The sequence below is a fragment of the Physeter macrocephalus genome, chromosome 10 (assembly GCF_002837175.3).
Source record: "Physeter macrocephalus isolate SW-GA chromosome 10, ASM283717v5, whole genome shotgun sequence".
Lineage (NCBI taxonomy): Eukaryota > Metazoa > Chordata > Mammalia > Artiodactyla > Physeteridae > Physeter > Physeter macrocephalus.
The window spans coordinates 32,988,110-33,006,994 of NC_041223.1; the positions used below are offsets into that span (position 1 = coordinate 32,988,110).

Genomic DNA, 18,885 nt, shown 5'->3' on the forward strand with positions numbered 1-18,885 from the left:
GTGGCACATTTTTAGATAATTAATTACTTAAAATTTTGTTCATGAATTGCCTGTTCCTATTTTTCTATTGGTATATTTATCTTTTTATTGGTTTTAAGGAATTATTATAGTCTCTACAATTTTATATGACATATACGTATATATACACTTTTTCATTTTTTTATGTTCAAATCTATCAATCTTTTATTTTTATTTTATAAACTTATTTCAGATTCATTTAATTTTTAAATTTAATTTTTCGTATTTAATTATTTAACTCATCCGAGTAATTTATTTTATAGGTGATATGAGGTAGTGTCCCAACAAAATTTGTTGAATGATCCCTTCTTTCACCACCAACTTGAGAAAACATCTTTTTAATACTTCCATATATTTCTGTTTTCAGGTTTCTATTCTGTTTCAATAATCTGTCCTCTTTTGCTCCAATACGATGCTTTTATATATATTATAACTTTATACTTTTGAACATCTGGGAATGCAAGTCTTTTTGCCAGGCATTTCTAGCTCTTCCTGTCTATTTATCCAGTAGTACTATAGTAAGTAACAGGATATAAACACATTTAAATATTAATTGGAATTTATAGATTAATTCTGGAAGAGTCTTCTCAGTTACAGATTCAGTTTTTGATAAAAGTTGACAGCACAGCTCACAGTTACCCTCTCTGGCAAGAACCCAGAGGATGTAGTTCATGTTGCTGATCAATAAGCTTTGACAGTCAACTAGGAAGAAGCAAGGATGCCACAGAAGTCTGACTCAAAAGCCAAAAGACCTGGATGTTTGTGACTCAAAAGTCCCAAAAGACCTGAAACTCTGATTCATTGCTATTTCTGTTCATTAATTTAATTAAACCTCTCAGATAGATTGCTGTTTATTTTCTTTATAAGTGTAAAAACAAAAAATGTAAATGACTATTATTGTGCTCCTGTCCCTCAAATTTTGGAGGTGGCGTGAATCGCAGACACCTCTGATAAGTTTTGCTGAACAAAAGGAACCAACCAAGATTTATTAGTAGTTTTCAGAAAATCAATATTCAATCAATAAGTTCAACTATAAGAAATTACTGATCTTAGACTCTTGTATGTGCAAAAATGGCAATTTCATATGGCTTACCTTAATGTATACTGACAGTTCCTTTTGGTGTGTTTCACTTGCATGGTATCAGCTAGCTTTGTACATCTCACTCCCTTTTTGCCCACGATGTATGAAAAAAATTAAAACTTTTATTTCCAAATTTTTTGGAAAGACTAATATAAATATCTATCTTCCTAAAATGAAGAAAAATTGGTCCATATGTGAATGTTTAGTAAAAGTTAAACCGTTCCTTCTCATATGCAATTTACTTCAAGAAAGAACACCCTTTCCTGTAATTCATCTGGCTCAGCTGCATAAATAATCTTTCTAAAACATGGTGTATATGATCAGCTCAATGACTTCTTTCTCATAGCTTAAGTATATCTATAAACTCTGAACTCAGTATTCCAAGCTCTCCAGCGATCTTTCCCACCCTCTCTGCTGTCACTCCCTACTCACCATTCTCTGCAATGTTCTCACCATTCTCTGCAGTGTGGTCCATTTTCAGGTCCCAAAACAGAACTTGCTTATTTCTGACCTTTTACCTGTAGTTCATGCGATTGATCCCATTTCTTCTGGCTCTTTCACTACCTAAACGGTATCTTTTTTTCAGATTCCAAATCAAGATGCATTCCTTTCCAGGAGAGTGGGAAAATTCAGCCCCTAGTGTTATTTACAGCACCCATTATAATTGACTCTATGTTTATATTCTGCTTATGTACATGTCTTATCTTCTTGGTAAGGCTTCTAACTTCTTTGGTGTATCACCATTCACCTAGCTCATCTAGGCAGTAAACCTTTTGATGACTAAGGTATACAAGGTATTCTAGTTGACTATTCCAGTTTTCTTCCTCCTGGTCTGGTGATAGTTGGAATGAACAACTGCCCAAAGCAGATGAGATGTTATGCTCCAATGGAGTTCAATGATATCATTGCTTCATGTCAAAGCAAGGCTGCTACCCAACAGAACTGTCTGGACATCGCTCCATGTGACAGCCACATCCTTATTTTTGTCCCTCGATTTTCCTTCTTTTTCACCAACGGGACCTGATTTTTGCTAAATGGCTGGTTCCTTCAAGTACAGCCAGGGCAGGAGATGTCCTTTCCCAGAGCAGGACGATGAATTGATCCAAGAGAGTTAGCGTTTTTAAAGATCTTTTTGTTTTGTCTCAGCTTTGGAACTCTGGGAAAATAAAAGTAAAAGTGCAAACAAAAAGGAAAGAGACAAAATATTTTTACATTTTCTTAAAAAGTGTTTATTTGTGGCTGATGTCGTTATATATTACATTGCTCTTGAAGATTATAAACCACATCCACAACAGTTTGCATTATTATCTTCCTTTGGAGTTTTAACAAACTTATTAAATAAGACTTGCCCACATTCAGGTTGCTTTAGCTAAAGTCTTGCCTCTCCTGGCTTTAATTAGATGAGATCCTTTAATATTTAATACCAATTTATTTAATTGAAATATAATTTAATCAAATAATAAGACTGGTTTGGCTGGAGTATCCCAACAGAATACTATTATTAATTATTTTTATTCTTTTTTTATTATTGTGTCTTAAAATATTTAGTGACCATACTTGCCCTCACATTTCAAAATCTTCAGATGTTTCTGAAACTGCTGGATACGCAGTAAAGCTGCTGGATACATCTTTTCACATTTGCCATATCTTTTATTCCTTTATGATGTATAAGATCATAAATAATATATCCATTATTTATGTGAGAGGAAGTTTTAATGTTGGTACTTAAAGATGTTACATCGCCTAGGCCGTGATATTATTTTATTTTATGAAATATTCAGAAAAACAAATGGGTTATACTATACTTATTTTAAGCTTATTATTTTGTATGAGGTTATAATTTGATAACTGTTTTGTTTTACCCAGAAGTAGATTTTGTAGAAATCTGGGAATTAAAAAATCCAAAAGGTTTCCAAGGATTCATTTTATTTTCAAAGTTCCTTTCATCCATCGATGGCTGCAGGGCAGTATCTTCTGCTCTGCATACCTTTTAATCTTGAAGTTTAGAGAATTGTCGTCTTTTTGTTCTCCCTCTTCTATTTTTTTTCTAAGTCCCACTCTTTGCAAGGAAGCCAGAAGTGTGACAGGAAGGTGTGATTTTTAATTTACACCAGAGTCTCGCAAATAATGACTTTTCACACCCTGCTCTTGCTGCTTAGCCTAGGGGAGGAGTGTTGAGGCTACTGTCGTAGCAAATTAAATCCACTGCTGTAATTTGGGGCGACGTTTGTCTACATTTAACCCTGTTCTCAATTTTGCAACTTGGTGTCTGTGAATACTTACGAGAATGTGTCTTATTACTTTGAAGTGTCCCGGTTTTTTAGGAAATGATTTTTGAAGGCTGTTATTTTTTCAGATTGTCAAGCATGAAAGGTAAACAGGTTCTCCCTTTCCACCATTCTAACTGTTGGAAATTGTGACATTCAAACACACAAAAGTGGAAAATACAATAATATTTATTTTGAGAACTTCTAGCAATAAAATTTAAATATATGATTTAATAAGTGTTTTTATCTTTCCTTATGATTCTATTTCTCTAAGAGTAGCTTTTCCCTCTGTCTTTATGGGAGAGTTAGTATCTTACTGTACAAGTAAATCTACATCATTTAATTTGAAAGATGAAATTGAAAGTAATGTTAAAAAGATTTGGGGCTTCCCTGGTGGCGCAGCGGTTGCGCGTCCGCCTGCCGATGCAGGGGAACCGGGTTCGCGCCCCGGCCTGGGAGGATCCCACATGCCGCGGAGCGGCTGGGCCCGTGAGCCATGGCTGCTGGGCCTGCGCGTCCGGAGCCTGTGCTCCGCAACGGGAGAGGCCACAACAGGGGGAGGCCCGCATACCACAAAAAAAAAAAAAAAAAAAAAAAAAAAAGATTTAAATGTTTTAAGTTTTTTCAGTTTCTCCCCAGTCCACTGAAAGTCATTTGGATTGAATTGTAAAACACAGGGATGAGCTACCTAAGGGAAATTAGAAAAATTATTGTAATTGGCATATTGTTTTAAGTTTTCTAAGTGGTAGAGACGAATAGTGGCATACAAACATAACTGAATAGTTAAAGACTATATCTTGCAAACTTTGTATACTTCTTTCACTTACAATTATTGACATACTGAATTGTCTTCACATTTTGAATCTACCGACTAATTTTTTTTAAGTTTTCAATCAATTTGTTAGTTTGTACTAGTTATTTTACCAATCATAATGGTGTTCAATAAAGTTCTAGAACTGAATGGAATATGTAAGAATATTATTGAAAGGAAGGAGAGAAACACTCAGATTCTCCTGAGAATTTGGCTCCGACTTCCTAAGCTTGTTAAAGCAAAGCAATCAGCAGTAGCTGCAAGCTCTCTCTCCTCTCCATGGGGAGCAGTAAGGGGTTAACCTGTCTTGGTTTACTAAGTATCTCTGTCAAGCTTTTATCTGATCCTTCCTCGCTTCCTCCCCTGACCACCCCTTTTGTAAATGTCAACAACTTCCTGATGAGCCTGGTAGTGGTGAATTTCACACCTTCCTTTTCTTTGTGAAGAAACCTGGGTGTTAATGGTACAGGATTGGGTACCATTGTATGACTCTGGCTGGCTGTGAGTAAAGCTGAGGGATGCCTGTGGAAAAAAAGTAGGAGAAGGTGAAGAAATTTGAGAAATGAGACCAGGAAATAGGTTCAAATTGGTCTCATTTTTAAAAAGAGTGTTTGTTTTATTAGCAACTTCTAAGTGTGTATTGGGAAAAGAATAATTTTAAAGAAGCTTAGCATTGAGAGTCTCAAAGAGTCTGGCAAAGAAAGGGCTGAGATTAGAGAGCTGATTGGTAAAAATAAAGAAATAAATAGAGGAACAACAGTCAGAAAGAAAAACTGAAGACTCCTCTTTTTATTCTACAGGTGTATTTACAGGCTACAGCAATGGAAACTTGGTCAGTTGATCAGGTCTGCAGTTGGTTGGTGGAGAAAAACTTAGGAGAGCTAGTTCGTAGGTTTCAAGGTGAGTTGTTTACACTTTCAAAAATGTTAATTGAGCAGCCTAGGTATTGAGTGTCCTGTGTTACTGATTTTTTTCTTTTTTCCTAATGCATGTGAACATTGATGTGGAGTTGTTGGAGTGGGAAACTCATTTCTCTACTGACTGTAGCAGAGTTTGCGTTTGACCTGGTATCCACGAGAGAATCTAGTATTTCAAAAAGATCTCAAATAAGATAAATCTTGAGTAACTTAAAATACATATTTGATATATGCATTTGATACTGCTTTTGTCTATAAATATGCAGCTTGTGCATTTTTTGTGCAGCTTTGCGTAGCGTTGGATTTACAAGTATGGAATGTTGCCTGGTAGGTACCGTGAAGAATACTTTTCTGAAAATATTTTTTCCTTATCAAAACAGTGTCTGTTAGAAAGACTCGGGAGAGGGGAGGCATTCATGTGGAAGTAAAAAGTTTTTATTGTGACTCTAGGTTGTGGTACTTTCTTAGGAGCAAACATGGATTTGGAATTATGCAATATTAGTGTTCTATTTTTGTCAAAAACACAGATAATTTTATAACTGCAAAGCACAAGTTTAGATGCATCTTTTAATACCGGAAATAATTCTGCCTGCTCGGAGTGCTGTGTTTTACAGTGCAGACAGGTAGAGACAGTTTTTTTTCTTTTTCCCAGAGGAAGAAGTAAGTGGGGCCGCTCTCCTAGCGCTTAATGATCGGATGGTTCAGCAACTAGTAAAGAAAATTGGGCACCAGGCTGTTCTAATGGATTTAATTAAAAAATATAAGCAGAAGAGTCAAGAACTGAAGTCCCCTGGAGAAACAGCCCTGGTCACGCAAGCAGAAGCACCGCCAGAGTAAGTGTTCAGGAATGGCTTTATTTTTGCTGTGCTTTCCTGATGATGGCTGTAGCGTGACATCTGGGGTTTAAACCTCTTTGAAAATTGTGGCCATTTTCAGATTGTGTGTACAGTGACACTTTTTGCAAAGTTTTATGAGTCAAGATACTTTTATTTTTAAATGCACCAGTTTTTTAAACACTGACTCCGTTTGTTAAGGAAGACCTGTAAGCCCAGAGTTCCTACATAGGAAGCTCTATAACAAGCAGTTAAAATGTACATATAACACCAGCAGAAATGAACTCCTGCAGCTTAGGTCTTAAAATTAGTGTTTGAGAAAGGCATCTTTTTCTGCTCCTTTGCTTTTCCCAAAACTATTTGTGTATTTATTTATTTGCCAAGGATTCCTTATAGTAACTAATTTATATTCTCCTCTAGAGGCCTTCATAATATAATTTGCTAAAGACTCTTGCTGCAATGGATTTTTTAATTTCTCAAGAGTATTCTTGGAGTACTGAATGCTATGATAGCATCCCACAAAAGTCATGTAGAAAAATTTGTGATGGCTTTGAGGTTTAGAGATGTTTTTGTTTGTTTTTTATCACTGACTTCTTCAATAAAAAGGAATGATAACAGGAATTATAAAACTAAAAATTGCACTTTGCAATTCTATGCCCCAGGATCATCTCAGGCATTCTGTTTTGGTTTTTCCGTATTTGAGACTTTTTGCAAGGTTTCTAAGTTTAAATAATTACTGCAGGCCAATTATTAATTTTTAAAGTAAGATTATGATGTTTGGTGAAATTCATTCTAAGTTTTTACTTTAAGTTTTTCAGGTTATATCTGTCAAACTATATATTTCTGTCTTGCTCTTTTATAAGCAATACAATGTTAGAGAGACCCGGCTTAAGTAATTTGACTTCTAGAATATTTGGATATTTGGGACAAAGAGGGGGATAGGTAGACTTGAAGGAATGGTCCACAGTTGGTCTGGAGATTCTACCATTTGATTTATTTGAAGGATTTCTTCTAAACATTTTTTTGACATATCTGTGTAAAAGATATGTGGCTTTTGTTGAAGTTCGCATTGTATGCTTTTACTCCTTTCCAGCAAAGGGAGAGTGTAAACCTCAACTAGAGCTCAAAGTAATTTCCCAGCATTCTTGGATGAGTTGGACTTTTGAGCTGGAAGTTCCCCTCAGTTGACTGGAATCTTGATATTGCCTTAGGCAGAGCTTGGAAGAAAACAGACACCCTTGTTTCCACTGCAAATCAGTTTATACTGTTCTCTAGTAAATAAGAACTAACTGGACTGCCAGAAAACCTGGGCATCATTCCTGGTTCTACCACCAACTTGGATTGATTATATTAAATGTTGACACTCCCGTTGCTTCATCTGTAGGTTGTGAAAAGTAATACAGTACTTAACTCCATGTTAATTCACGCTGGTCTTAGGAGTATCGTAGTATTTGAGAAAATCTCTCCTCCTTCTCCCAGACCAAAATAGTTTTTTGCTAAATATTAAGCTTTGTTAACCTGGTTAAGAAAGCCATTTTCAAATGTAACCGAGACTTGGAACACTGGTTTTCCAGGGACTGAGTGGGGGCTTTTCACCCAGTAAATAGTTGACTCTAAGGTATGTGTTGTCTTGCATTCAAATTAAATTATTCTGGTGCAAAATCACAATTGCAGGCGGGTTTATAGGTTATAGTTTGTTAAAATGTTTATTGGCTATATTTGCTTATTGTCAAATATATAGTCACTTGACAAATATATTGTCCTATGGGAATCATGATAATAGAAAAAGGTATGAGAATATGCTATTTATTTAATATGCTACTTAATTAAACCCTTTTAGGAAGTGCTTAATAAAGATAGGAAACTCGGCGTAGTAAAAAGAACCCTGAAGCTAGGTATTAAAACACTTGATTTTAAATCCCTGTTCTGATATTAGCTACTCATCTAACCTTGGAGATTTGCTTGACTTTTCTTAGTTTCAACTGTAAAATGAAGTGAGTAGAATAAATGATGCTTAAGACTCCTTCTAAATGGTTTATAAAATGGCATTCTAGATCAGAGATTGCAGATGGGTTTCAACTTGTGTGTAAATTTCATTTAATGGCTAATGGCTGCCTGGTATGTTATTTTGAAAAAAACTTTACAGGTCACATCTGGACAGGATATTTGGCATCCTATTCAGACTTAGGCAAATGATAGGAATATGTAATAGGTAGGAGTATCTGCAGTTGCTTCTTGGTGTCGTTTTGTTGAAGCTGGTAGAAAAATCCCTGGACAGGAAGTTGGAAAGTTGGAAGTTGGAAAACTGAGGTCAACTGGTGCTGCTACTGAGTAGCTTGTGGTGGTGAGCAAGTTGTTTTCCTTTCAGGGCTTTAGTTGTATCACTTAGAAAATGAGGGTGTTAGTGAAGCGCGGTTCAAAGATCATGAAATTTTACAGCTAATTAAAGATCCCCCAAAATGACAGGGAATAGAGAAAGGATCTGACATAGAGTTCATTTTTTTGTTTTTTGTTTTTTTTGCCAAATAAGAATATTAACCAATAAAAGTACATTCTGTCATCACTATTATTTCATAAAGGAAAGGATTATCATAACAGCATTTATAAATGCGATGGATTGGTGAAAACAGCACTGTGAACTGGCATTGTCTCTCTCCTGGCATGTATGAACTGAGTGAGATGACCTCAGAGGATTTCTCTTTCAGTTCTCTCAGTCAGGACTCTCAAGTGAAGCTTAAAAGTGGACACAGATCATCGTGTTTCTACGGGCTGACTCCTACTCTCTGCGAGAGCCACTGTGAGAACTGTAGTTGTGACCCCTGTTGAGTAGCTCCTGACCCACCTTTTCTTTCTTGGTGACAGAGATGAACAGTCCTCCAGTCCAGCCAGTCGTGGGGAGCAGACGCCATCTTTCTATCCAGTTGAAAACCATAATAATGATCTGATTGACCCAAGAGTACTGAAACAGAGGTGGGATTGACAACTTCTAAACATTTGAAATCCAAACGATAATATTTGCCTTTATTTTTATGAGGTTTCGTGTGTTTAAATGTATTTCTGAGTGGAAGCTATTTGTTTTTCTGCAAGGGATTTTTGTAAATCAAGTGATGAAGATATTTGGTAAGAGATGAAGGTTAAACTTTTTGATCTTCACATTGAAAAAGTAAAGTTTTGAGATGATATCATGCATCTTTCAATTACAGGTTGTTAAGGAAAAAGATGATTTCTCTGCCCTACACTGCCCAGAGTGATTGGCGGTAGCCACAAAGATGGTATTTATTCAGTAAATAGTGTCCTATAGAATACGCCTTTGGTGGAGTCTTTGTTTCGGATTTGAGTTTTGTAGTTGGTGTCTTAACTCGATGGCTCCTGATGGAAGCACTGCTTTGGTAAACATTTCCTCATATTCCTACACTGGGATTTTGGGCTGTAGTATTTCAATATACGGGCTACGCTGGAACAGAGGAAAACTATAGACCTAGAGAACCAGACCCAGAAATGTGGCGCTCAGACAAAGTTTCGAGGGGGACTGTAGGTAAGATACGGTCCGAGAGTCATGGCGGCCTATACAGCATTTTCCAGCCACCTGGCCTGTGCGGTTCACGCATCACTCGTGATACCTATTGTTTGCAACAGCTGATGAGCAAATGCTTTTCGTTAAATGTACCGTCACTGAAAGGAGAGATGTCAGCTGGCGTAGAAGAACAGTCAGGCAACAGTCAAGCCAGAGTGTGGTCCTTTATAGTTTTTACAGGCCCTTTACGTTATCATCTCGGTTAGTCCACACAGAAGTCCTGCAAGGTGGGCATTATTCTCTTTCATGTGAATGAGTTAAACTGAGATTTAGAGAAGTCAAGGGGCTTCTAGCTAGGTTTCCCAAATAGGCTGTTCTCACCTCAGCACAGAATCTACTGCCATCAGTGTGGGAGCTCCGGGGACCAAAGGCAGCAGGCTCAGCCCCTGGCTGCCTGCCCCCAGAGGCCCCGTGAGTGCAGAAAACACTGCACCTTTGATCAGGAGCTCTTGCAAATGGGCTTCAGCTCTGGGCGTCCTCTCTGTTCTCTTTCTCTCTCCACCACCTTCAACCTCACACTCTCACCCCTGGGCTCAAAGTCTCCAGCTGCCCAAGATGTCCCAGTGTTAGGGTCCATCTTCCTCCGTGCCGTTGGTTCCCATTTGGGGTGGCGAGCAAGGAGGTAGAGGAGATGTCCTACGTGGTCTTCCTGGTCTGAACTCTGGTGCAGAAGATGTACATACATTTTAATGGTGGCTTCATTCACCTCCTTTCTACTTATGGGTGCTTGTTGATCCCAAGTGCTGTCTTTGATGTGCTTCCAGGTGTGCAGTCAGGCACGCGTCCTCAGCGACCCCTTCAGGAAGCTGCCCAAAGCAGACGGGCCTTCTCTGACTGTTCAGCAGAGACAGGAAGGGCGATGATCAGTCCCAGTGGTCCAACCCTAATACCACTGTGAATCAGTATCCAAACTGCAAAACAGGAATAATAAACACAGTGCATTCCTCATGGTGCTCCTGTGAGGACCATTATCTGAAAACAGATAATACCTGCTCAGTGCTAAGCACAGCGGGAGCACCTGGAAAGCACTCAGTGTGACGCCGTGTACACGGCACTGCTCCAGGCAGTAATCCCACTTGCCCAAGGACTTCTTTCCTCTCCCTACTTGCTGCCTGTGGGAAATGAGGATGCCACCTTCTACAAGTTCTCTAGGTCGTTTCTCTTCCTCAGCCCTCTGATGATATTCCATTCTCATACGGTCCTGCGATGCTGGCCAGGCAGGATTCTTATTCCCCTTTTTTTTCATGAGGCTGATCAAAGACACAGCCTGTGCTTCAGGGTGTTTCTCATTCTTTAGAGTGTCTGGCATGGAAAAAAACAGAATTGGGTTAGAAATGGAGAGAAATAAGAGGGTTTGGAAACCAGAGCCAATACTCTCATATCTTTCTTCTAATCATAAAGTCTCTCCTAATCTATATGACCACCTTCTACCCGTCACTATCCACAAGCACCGCAGAGTTACATGTCCAGAAATGAGCTCATGTCCCTTGCCTTAGCATATATATATATAGGTGTAAGAAATACAAATGTACTCAAACCCAGTGCCCTGGGTACAGAAGCGCTGGTGCTGGAAAGTCAGGGGTGAAGCTGTCCCTCCGTCTCATGGATCCACATGGTGGCTGTCTCCGTCTCTCTTCTGCTTTCCTCATCTGTTTCAGTCCCTTGCTTCTTCCTAGGAGGATGGGTTATCCTACTACTCAGGGCTTCTCTGCCCTGTTCACACTGGCTGGCCATAGCACTGCCTCCAGAGGAAGTTCTCCCTGAAAACAGCTCAGGTCGTTCCAGCCAACGGACTCAGCCTTTCAGTATCTGGGGAAGAGGAACTGAGGGGTCTACTGTGGCTCAGATGTCCCCTCCTAGGCAATCAGCTATGTGTGGGCAGATGAGGACAAGGCAGGGGTAACTGTTTTAAATATTTTCACTCTGGTCCTGCTCTTTGTCCAGGGCTGTGGAATGGAGTGGGACAGAAGATTCTCTCCCTTCCCGAGTCCTATCTCAGACAGTGGCTCCATCATCCAGCCGTGTGAGTTAAAAATCACTGGAGCCACCCGTGATCCCCTCCTCCTGCCCTTCTGCCTAGGGTGCTATGCATTCAACAGGTGTTGATTAAGAGCCTATTGCATGGTTCCTGGGTCAGGCTGTGTTGTTCCCATCCCTTCTCTACCTGCTCATTTTTGAAGACTCTGCTCAAAATCCCTCTTTTGGAAGGAAGCCCCTCCATTGATATTCCGGGTCAGGCAAGGAGCCCTTCTATGTGTAGCATCCTCTACGTTTCTCTTGCTTTACTTGTAAAAGTAGATAATGGAACTGATCACTTTAAAGTTTGTATTCCTTCCTTAGAAGCACCTCCTGGACAAAGACCATACCCTTTTGTCCTTGTAAACACAGCATTTGGCATAGTTCCTGACACACAGAGGCTAAATAGGAGTTTTTAATTGAAATGAGGATGCACGGTCCAATGAAAGACTGAATATATCTTCATGGGACAGGATAAATATTTGAATAGCATCAATTTCTTTTTAGACCTTTTTGATACAATTCCTGCTGAATATGCAATTTTTTTAACAGAATTAAAGTTTATGCGCCACTCACACCTAACAGGCTAGAAAGCTGATGGTTGGCTACTGCTTTCACGAGGCAGGGAGGGACGGTGGACCAAGTGCCAGCTTTGGGGTCTCACTCACCTGGGTGGGAATCCCGACTCTTCACGTTCTCCAGGTGGTCTCTGAACAATGTGTGATGGGAACACCCACCTGCTCGTGAGATGACAATTAAGGTACCGGGCAGCTGTTATCACACCATACAAGGTGGCCGTCATCATTCCTGTGATATTTTTTCCCAAGTTCCCTAAAATGAACATGTGTTTTCCATCCAGATTATTTGCAGACAAGAAGTCAAAGAAGGCTCTAGAGGCAGGACATTCACGTGACTTTGGCCCTTGAAAAGATGTGTGTGTCCCAGTGGATGAATTCCAAGTCCCAAGGAAACACTAGGGTGCTGTGACACAATGCAGTTTTCTTTGGTGATAGGTGATCTCGTGCTCTTTACCGAATTGCTTAAATGCCCTTTCTTGATGGCAGGCTTATAAGGTCCCATCCTCAACATGTGTTGGCGAGCCTTTAGAAAGACTTTTTTTTCCATGCTATTCTTCGTTTTTCCTCTACACTATTTGAAACTGTTTGCTTCCCTTTTTTAGTACCTAGTAAGGCATGAAATCAGATAAACAGGTAGAGGTTTCCTAAATGTCACTTTAAAAACACTTGGCTTGAACTTTAAATATGTGCATGCAGATATTTTGCTTCAGCCTTTGGGTGTAATTATAAATTAGTCACAGTTTCACTCATATTTAAAAATTATTTTAGCGGTGATTTTTTTCTGGGTCTGGCTACTGCTATAAGATGTTGTAGAGTGATCTTACCCACCCGCCTATGCTCAGGAGGGAAAATGTCAGTGGGTCCGCACTTAATGTATTGTTTGTGATCACTACCACACGCGCAGCTCAGATAAGGGGCAGCACATCTTATCCAGCACGTCGTAGCTAACAAAGGGATGTTCAGTGAATTGCGCTAAAGACAACATAGGTGATAAATTGTCACGTTTAGATGCTGAGTCCCAGGTCAGTGAAACAACAAAGATCCCTCAGAGTGAAGTGCAGGATCCCACGTCTCCTACCCCACAGGTGTATAGAACACCCCATACCTAAGGGTTGTGTGTTTGGAAGTGTTTTATTGTAACTCTAGTCCTTGATAGGAGATTCCCAGTGTACATTAACATAGTAAATGCTATGAGGACTCCTACAGTAAGAAAACCCCTTTCACTCTGTCTGGCCCAGAATTCTTTCTTTGTGTAACAGCTATTAACATTACAGGAAACACCTTAGGAAATAATGACTTAAAGATGTCTTACTTAAGTCAGGATTCATTCATTCATTCCACAGTAGATACTTACTGAGCGCTTACTCTGTGCCAGGCACTGGTAGACACAGGGGGTACAGGGGTGAGCAGAGCAGACCAAGCCTCCCAGCTCACAGAGTTCACGTTCTAATGGTGGGGGGAGTAACAAATACATATGATATTACATTGTAAATATGTTTAAGTGCTATGAAGGCTAATAATGCCAAGAAAAAAGGGGGGAATAGAGAGTGAGTGGCGTGTGTATGTGCATATGTGTGTGTTAGCTATAGGAGGGTTCTATTTCAGGCAGGGTTTTCAGTTAAGTCCTTCAACTTTGACTAAGTAATGCTTGAGCAGGGACCCAAATGTAATGAGCTAGAACCGAAATTTCCTTCCGTGGAAGATATCTGTGGACCCAGCCAAACAGGAATTACCAAATCAGGGAGAGCTGGGCTGACATGACTGATAAATAACTCTCTGACTCCTGCCCATTTCCATTAAATCTAATGGGACGTCTTCGAAGAGATCAAAATAAGCTGGATTTCTAGTCTCTTTTTCCCTTTCGTTCAGTCCAAAAGTTACTAAATATATCCCATGAGCTAGGTATTATGTAGACAGTGGGTGAAGCGGGGGCAATTTTGTCCTTGCCTAGGGGAACTCAGAGTCTGACAGGAAAGATACATAAGTTAATAACTGCAATATTGAGAAACAGATGCAGAAATAGATACGCACAGGGTACAGAAAAAGCACAGATGAAGGATAAATAAGCCTTTCAGGGAAGTGAGTGTGGAGAAGACCCCTGGGGGAAGTCTGCACAAAAACTGAGGGAGGATTTTGAAACATGATTAGAATTTCATCTGAAGCAAGATGGAGCACGAGAAGAAGAGGACATTCACAGCAAAGCAAACAGCATGTGCAAAGGTACAGGCACCTGAAACGGAATAGGGCATTCTACTTGGAATAAGTATTTTTGGAATGTGAGAGACAGAGGCAGAGGAAATGGACTTGCTGGGAATGATGAGAGGTGCTGTTAGGGAGGTAAGGAGCCGCTGTGCTGTGCCAATGGACAAGACAGTGCTTTTTAACCGTGACTGTACATTAGATTCTCCTGGAGGACTTAAACAAAATATAGCAGGGCCCTAGACCAGAGCTCCTCGAACTCAAATGTAATTCAAGGTCACCCAGGAATCTTATTAAAATGCAGATTCTAATTTAGTAGGTCGGGGTGGGGCTCAAGATTCAGCATTTCTAACAGACCCCCTAAGAAATGCCAAACTGTCCCAGGACTACCCTGTGTAGTAGTAGCAGGTCATTTCTGGAGGTGTACAATAGACTGGATGCTTGTGTCCCTCCAAAATTCATATGTTGAAACCCTAATCCCAATATGATGGTATTTGGAGGGAGAAGACTTCCGGGAGGTAATTAGGTCATGAAAGTGGACCCCTCACGGATGGGATTAGTGTCATTATAAGAAGAGGCCAGAAAGCTAGCTAGCTCTCCTTCTGGCACATGAGGACACAGCAGGAAGACAGCCTTCTGTAAACCTGGAAGAGGGCGTTCACCAAGAACCCAACTTTGCTGTCACCCTCATCTGGAACATCCAGCCTCCATAACTGTGAGAAATTAATGTTTATGGTTTAAGCCACCCAGTTTAATGGTAATCTGGTATAAATCAAGTTACTTGAATCCTTACAAATAGGAAATTTTTATTTTTATGACGCTACATAGTGGAGGAACTGGCAAGCCACAGCCTAGGTGACACACAGTTGGGAGAAGACTGTCAGTCATTTTTTTTTTTTTTTTTTTTCCATGAGGCACATAAAACCAGCACTCTGGGCCAGATTTGAGAAGTGAATTTTACACCTCCATCTCCGTTTAGAAGATGCTCTGAGGATGTATGCTGTTCACTGTGAGGTCAGAATTCAAAATCTAGTAGTATACAGGTGGATTAATTAAAAAGCTGCCCTAGATCCACTCAACCCTGAACTACCAGATTTTGATAATTCTGAACCACAAAATAGTAGTACTCAAGCATTTTGCAACAATTGTGTAGGTAGTGTCTCATTACTTTTTCTTTTGTATGAATGAGGAATTAAAAAGAAAGAGGGACTCAGACATGATAGCTCCATGAGATCTGTTTTTGTGACTGTCATGCTAATAAGTGTAAATATTGAGGGTAAAGGCCAGAAGTTTCTGGGTCTTTGTCCATCTCTCAATACCAAGAAGAATTGGGGAATAGGAAGAAATAAAAGATTTATGTATTTTATGCTTCTTTGCTTCATTAGTCAGGGCCCCAGAAGTTCCTGGGTTCTTGAATCTCCCACTGGCAAGCAAGGACTGGGAGAATTTGAGAGGTGCCTATTTGTGCCGCAGCAGAGTGCCTGATGCCATCCACATCTTTACCTCTACTTTATGCTTGATTATGTGTTCACACATGCCTTTCAGAAACTAAATTCTTCTGGAAGTCTCATAGATTAAATAGCAGCTGTGATAGCCCAGAACTGTAAAACATAAATTAAAAGCAATCATCAAAATGCTGAGAATGTGGAGCAAACATTTTCTGAATTAGTGGTAGTTACCATCAGTTGCAGCAAGAAAGCAGCATTTCCTTCATAGTCCTTGCATGTCTTGCAGTGACATTGTTCACTATTTTCAGAGATGTCATCTCACCTTGCTCATTGGCATGTATCTCTTTATTGGGCTTTTCAGAACTTCTTGTTCACTTTGTTTCCTTAGCAGTGGAAAGTCTTGCCTAGGTAAAGTAAAGCAGGTGATTCTCAGAGTACTGGCATCATAACACAGAAGCAACATTTCTGTCTAACTTTGTAGTTTGGTGAAATTTGGTCCCTATTTTGAAGATATGTGTTATGAGGTCCTTTTCTGTCCTATGGTAAGATGATGGCAAGTTCTTTAAACAAATGTCTAAGCCTCCTCTAGCTTCCTTTCTCTTCTATGTTCCAAAAACACTGAAACTTTTAGATGTTGCTGTGGTTACATGCCATTTAGTTTCAGGGTTGATAATATAAAAACTGGGCATCCCAATATATACCATTTTCAGTGTGTAAAGTCTGAAAGCTTGGGTGTGGAAAAGAATAAAATGAATGTAGGCTTGTGGAACACAGTCTTTCAGTTAGGTCCCTGGAGAGCATGGTATTTGTCACTGCTTTCTATTCCGATGGTGGGAGTACTACTGCTGATGGTAGTGGTACTTTAGATGTGAAGACTAAGACCGGTAGCAAGAAAGGCTGTTCTTCATAGCAAAGTCCTCACTTGTCTCTTGCTCTTCTTCCTTGCGGACCAGAAAGCAACACCATTTTACAAGACTAGAAAAGCATCACAATCCCTCAAGGTCGCAGATTATCTCCAAGCTGGGGCCGCTAGAAAAATGTGTCATTTGTTACCTAAATTCTAGGAAAGCAGGCATGATTCATAACGACTCCAAAAGTCAACCAGAAGTCAGTTGAGTGTGATGTGAACTCTGACCTTTGTTCTGTAAAGAATCCACATGCGATGCAGCTGAAGCCTGGTGAGATACTGAGAAAACTTCTTTGGGACCTTTTTTTCGGTGGTGTTTGATCATCTAGTAATTCTCAACAGCCACAGTCTAATTCCTAGGTATGCTTTGTATATACAGAGGACTCTACTCCAATCCCCAGATCTGCCTCTCTTGCATTTGGGTCCCACTAGTTTTCATATCTCAAACTTGTGGACTTAGTGATGTGACACTTCAATTTCATGTATGAAAACACATTAGTTTATGGAACTAATGTCTGCCTTTGTTTATCTGTCATAGAATGTTACATTTCATGTTTTATATCTCTCTCAAATGTTCCTAAAACTTTCTACAACATTTTTGTTACAAACTGTTCCACTCAACAATGACATAGGGAAATCAAAACAGATAAGGAGCCAAGACATAAGATGACTGCTCACAGGGCCAGTGTTGGACCAGGCCACGTGGGAGATTCAGACAAGAAAGACCACCCAAGAGGCAGGAGAGTGGGGAAGAGAATCCACCTGGGGAGACGGCTAAGATGAGCCTAGAAGATTGAGGGAAACATAGGGCATTGGGGTGAGAGAAACAACTGCTAACACATGCATAGTGTGGCCTGGAGACTTAGTAGGCTTGAACCTTGGCTGGATCTGAGCATTCACACTGGTTACTAGCTGATAATAAAATAGCACACAAAATTGGACCATATTATGAATTGTCCTAATTATTAAGTAAGTTATGTAACTGGAGATAAAACAAGTAGTCCCTACCCTCATGTATGTCTCTTCTGCTCCCTGCCATGGCTCAACATCTGCCTTCTGTACATTGAGATTTCTTCTTAGGAGAGCTGGAGTTCCATTGGCCCTGTTCTGCATAGGGCTATCTTTTTTTTTTTTTTTGGCCGTACGCGGGCCTCTCACTGTTGTGGCCTCTCCCGTTGCGGAGCACAGGCTCCGGACGCGCAGGCTCAGCGGCCATGGCTCACGGGCCCAGACGCTCTGCGGCATGTGGGATCTTCCCGGACCGGGGCACGAACCCGTGTCCCCTGCATTGGCAGGCGGACTCTCAACCACTGCGCCACCAGGGAAGCCCCTAGGGCCATCTTCTTTATCCTAGGCGAGCCCCATATTGTCTATTCCTTGGGAGTAAAATAATTAGGTGACTTTTCTTCCTTATTAAGGTTAAAAAAAGTTTTTCCAGCCAATGACTTTTTTTTTTTAACATCTGTATTGGAGTATAATTGCTTTACAGTGTTGTGTTCGTTTCTGCTGTACAACAAAGTGAATCAGCTACAAGAATACGTATATCCCCATATCCCCTCCCTCCTGTGTCTCCCTCCCACCCTCCCCATCCCACCCCTCTAGGTGGTCGCAAAGCACCAAGCTAATCTCCCTGTGCTATATGGCTGCTTCCCACTAGCTATCTATTTTACATTTGGTAGTGTATATATGTCCATGCCACTCTCTCACTTCGTCCCAGCTTACCCTTCCCCCTCCCTGTGTCCTCAAGTCCATTCTCTACATCTGAGTCTTTATATCTGTCTTGCCCCTAGGTTCTTCAAAACCAATTTTTTTTTTTGAGATTCCATATGTATGTTAGCATATGGTATTTGTTTTTCTCTTTCTGACTTGCTTCACTTTGTATGACAGACTCTAAGTCCATCCATCTCACTACAAATAACTCAATTTCACTTCCTTTTATGGCTGAGTAATATTCCATTGTATATATGTGCCACATCTTCTTTGTCCATTCATCTGTTGATGGACACTTAGGTTGCTTCCATGTCCTGGCTATTGTAAATGGAGCTGCAATGAACATTGTGGTACATGACTTTTTTGAATTATGGTTTTCTCAGGGTACATGCCCAGTAGTGGGATTGCTGTGTTGTATGGTAGTTCTATTTTTAGTTTTTTAAGGAACCTCCATACTGTTCTCCATAGTGGCTATATGAATTTACATTCCCACCAACAATGCAAGAGGGTTCCCTTTTCTCCACAC

General features: G+C 40.1%; 1 protein-coding gene across 1 annotated transcript in view; it reads left to right on the forward strand.

Moving 5' to 3' along the window:
* Positions 1–4,983: 4,983 nt before the first annotated feature.
* The window catches only part of SAMD3 (sterile alpha motif domain containing 3), a 56,000-nt gene continuing 42,098 nt past the window's right edge, over positions 4,984–18,885 (forward strand). Inside the window, exons 1-4 of the mRNA XM_024122654.1 lie at positions 4,984–5,077; positions 5,747–5,921; positions 7,602–7,613; positions 8,790–8,897. Of these exons, the coding sequence (XP_023978422.1) occupies positions 4,999–5,077; positions 5,747–5,921; positions 7,602–7,613; positions 8,790–8,897 (374 nt within the window). The 5' untranslated portion in view covers positions 4,984–4,998. The remainder of the gene's footprint in view (positions 5,078–5,746; positions 5,922–7,601; positions 7,614–8,789; positions 8,898–18,885) is intronic.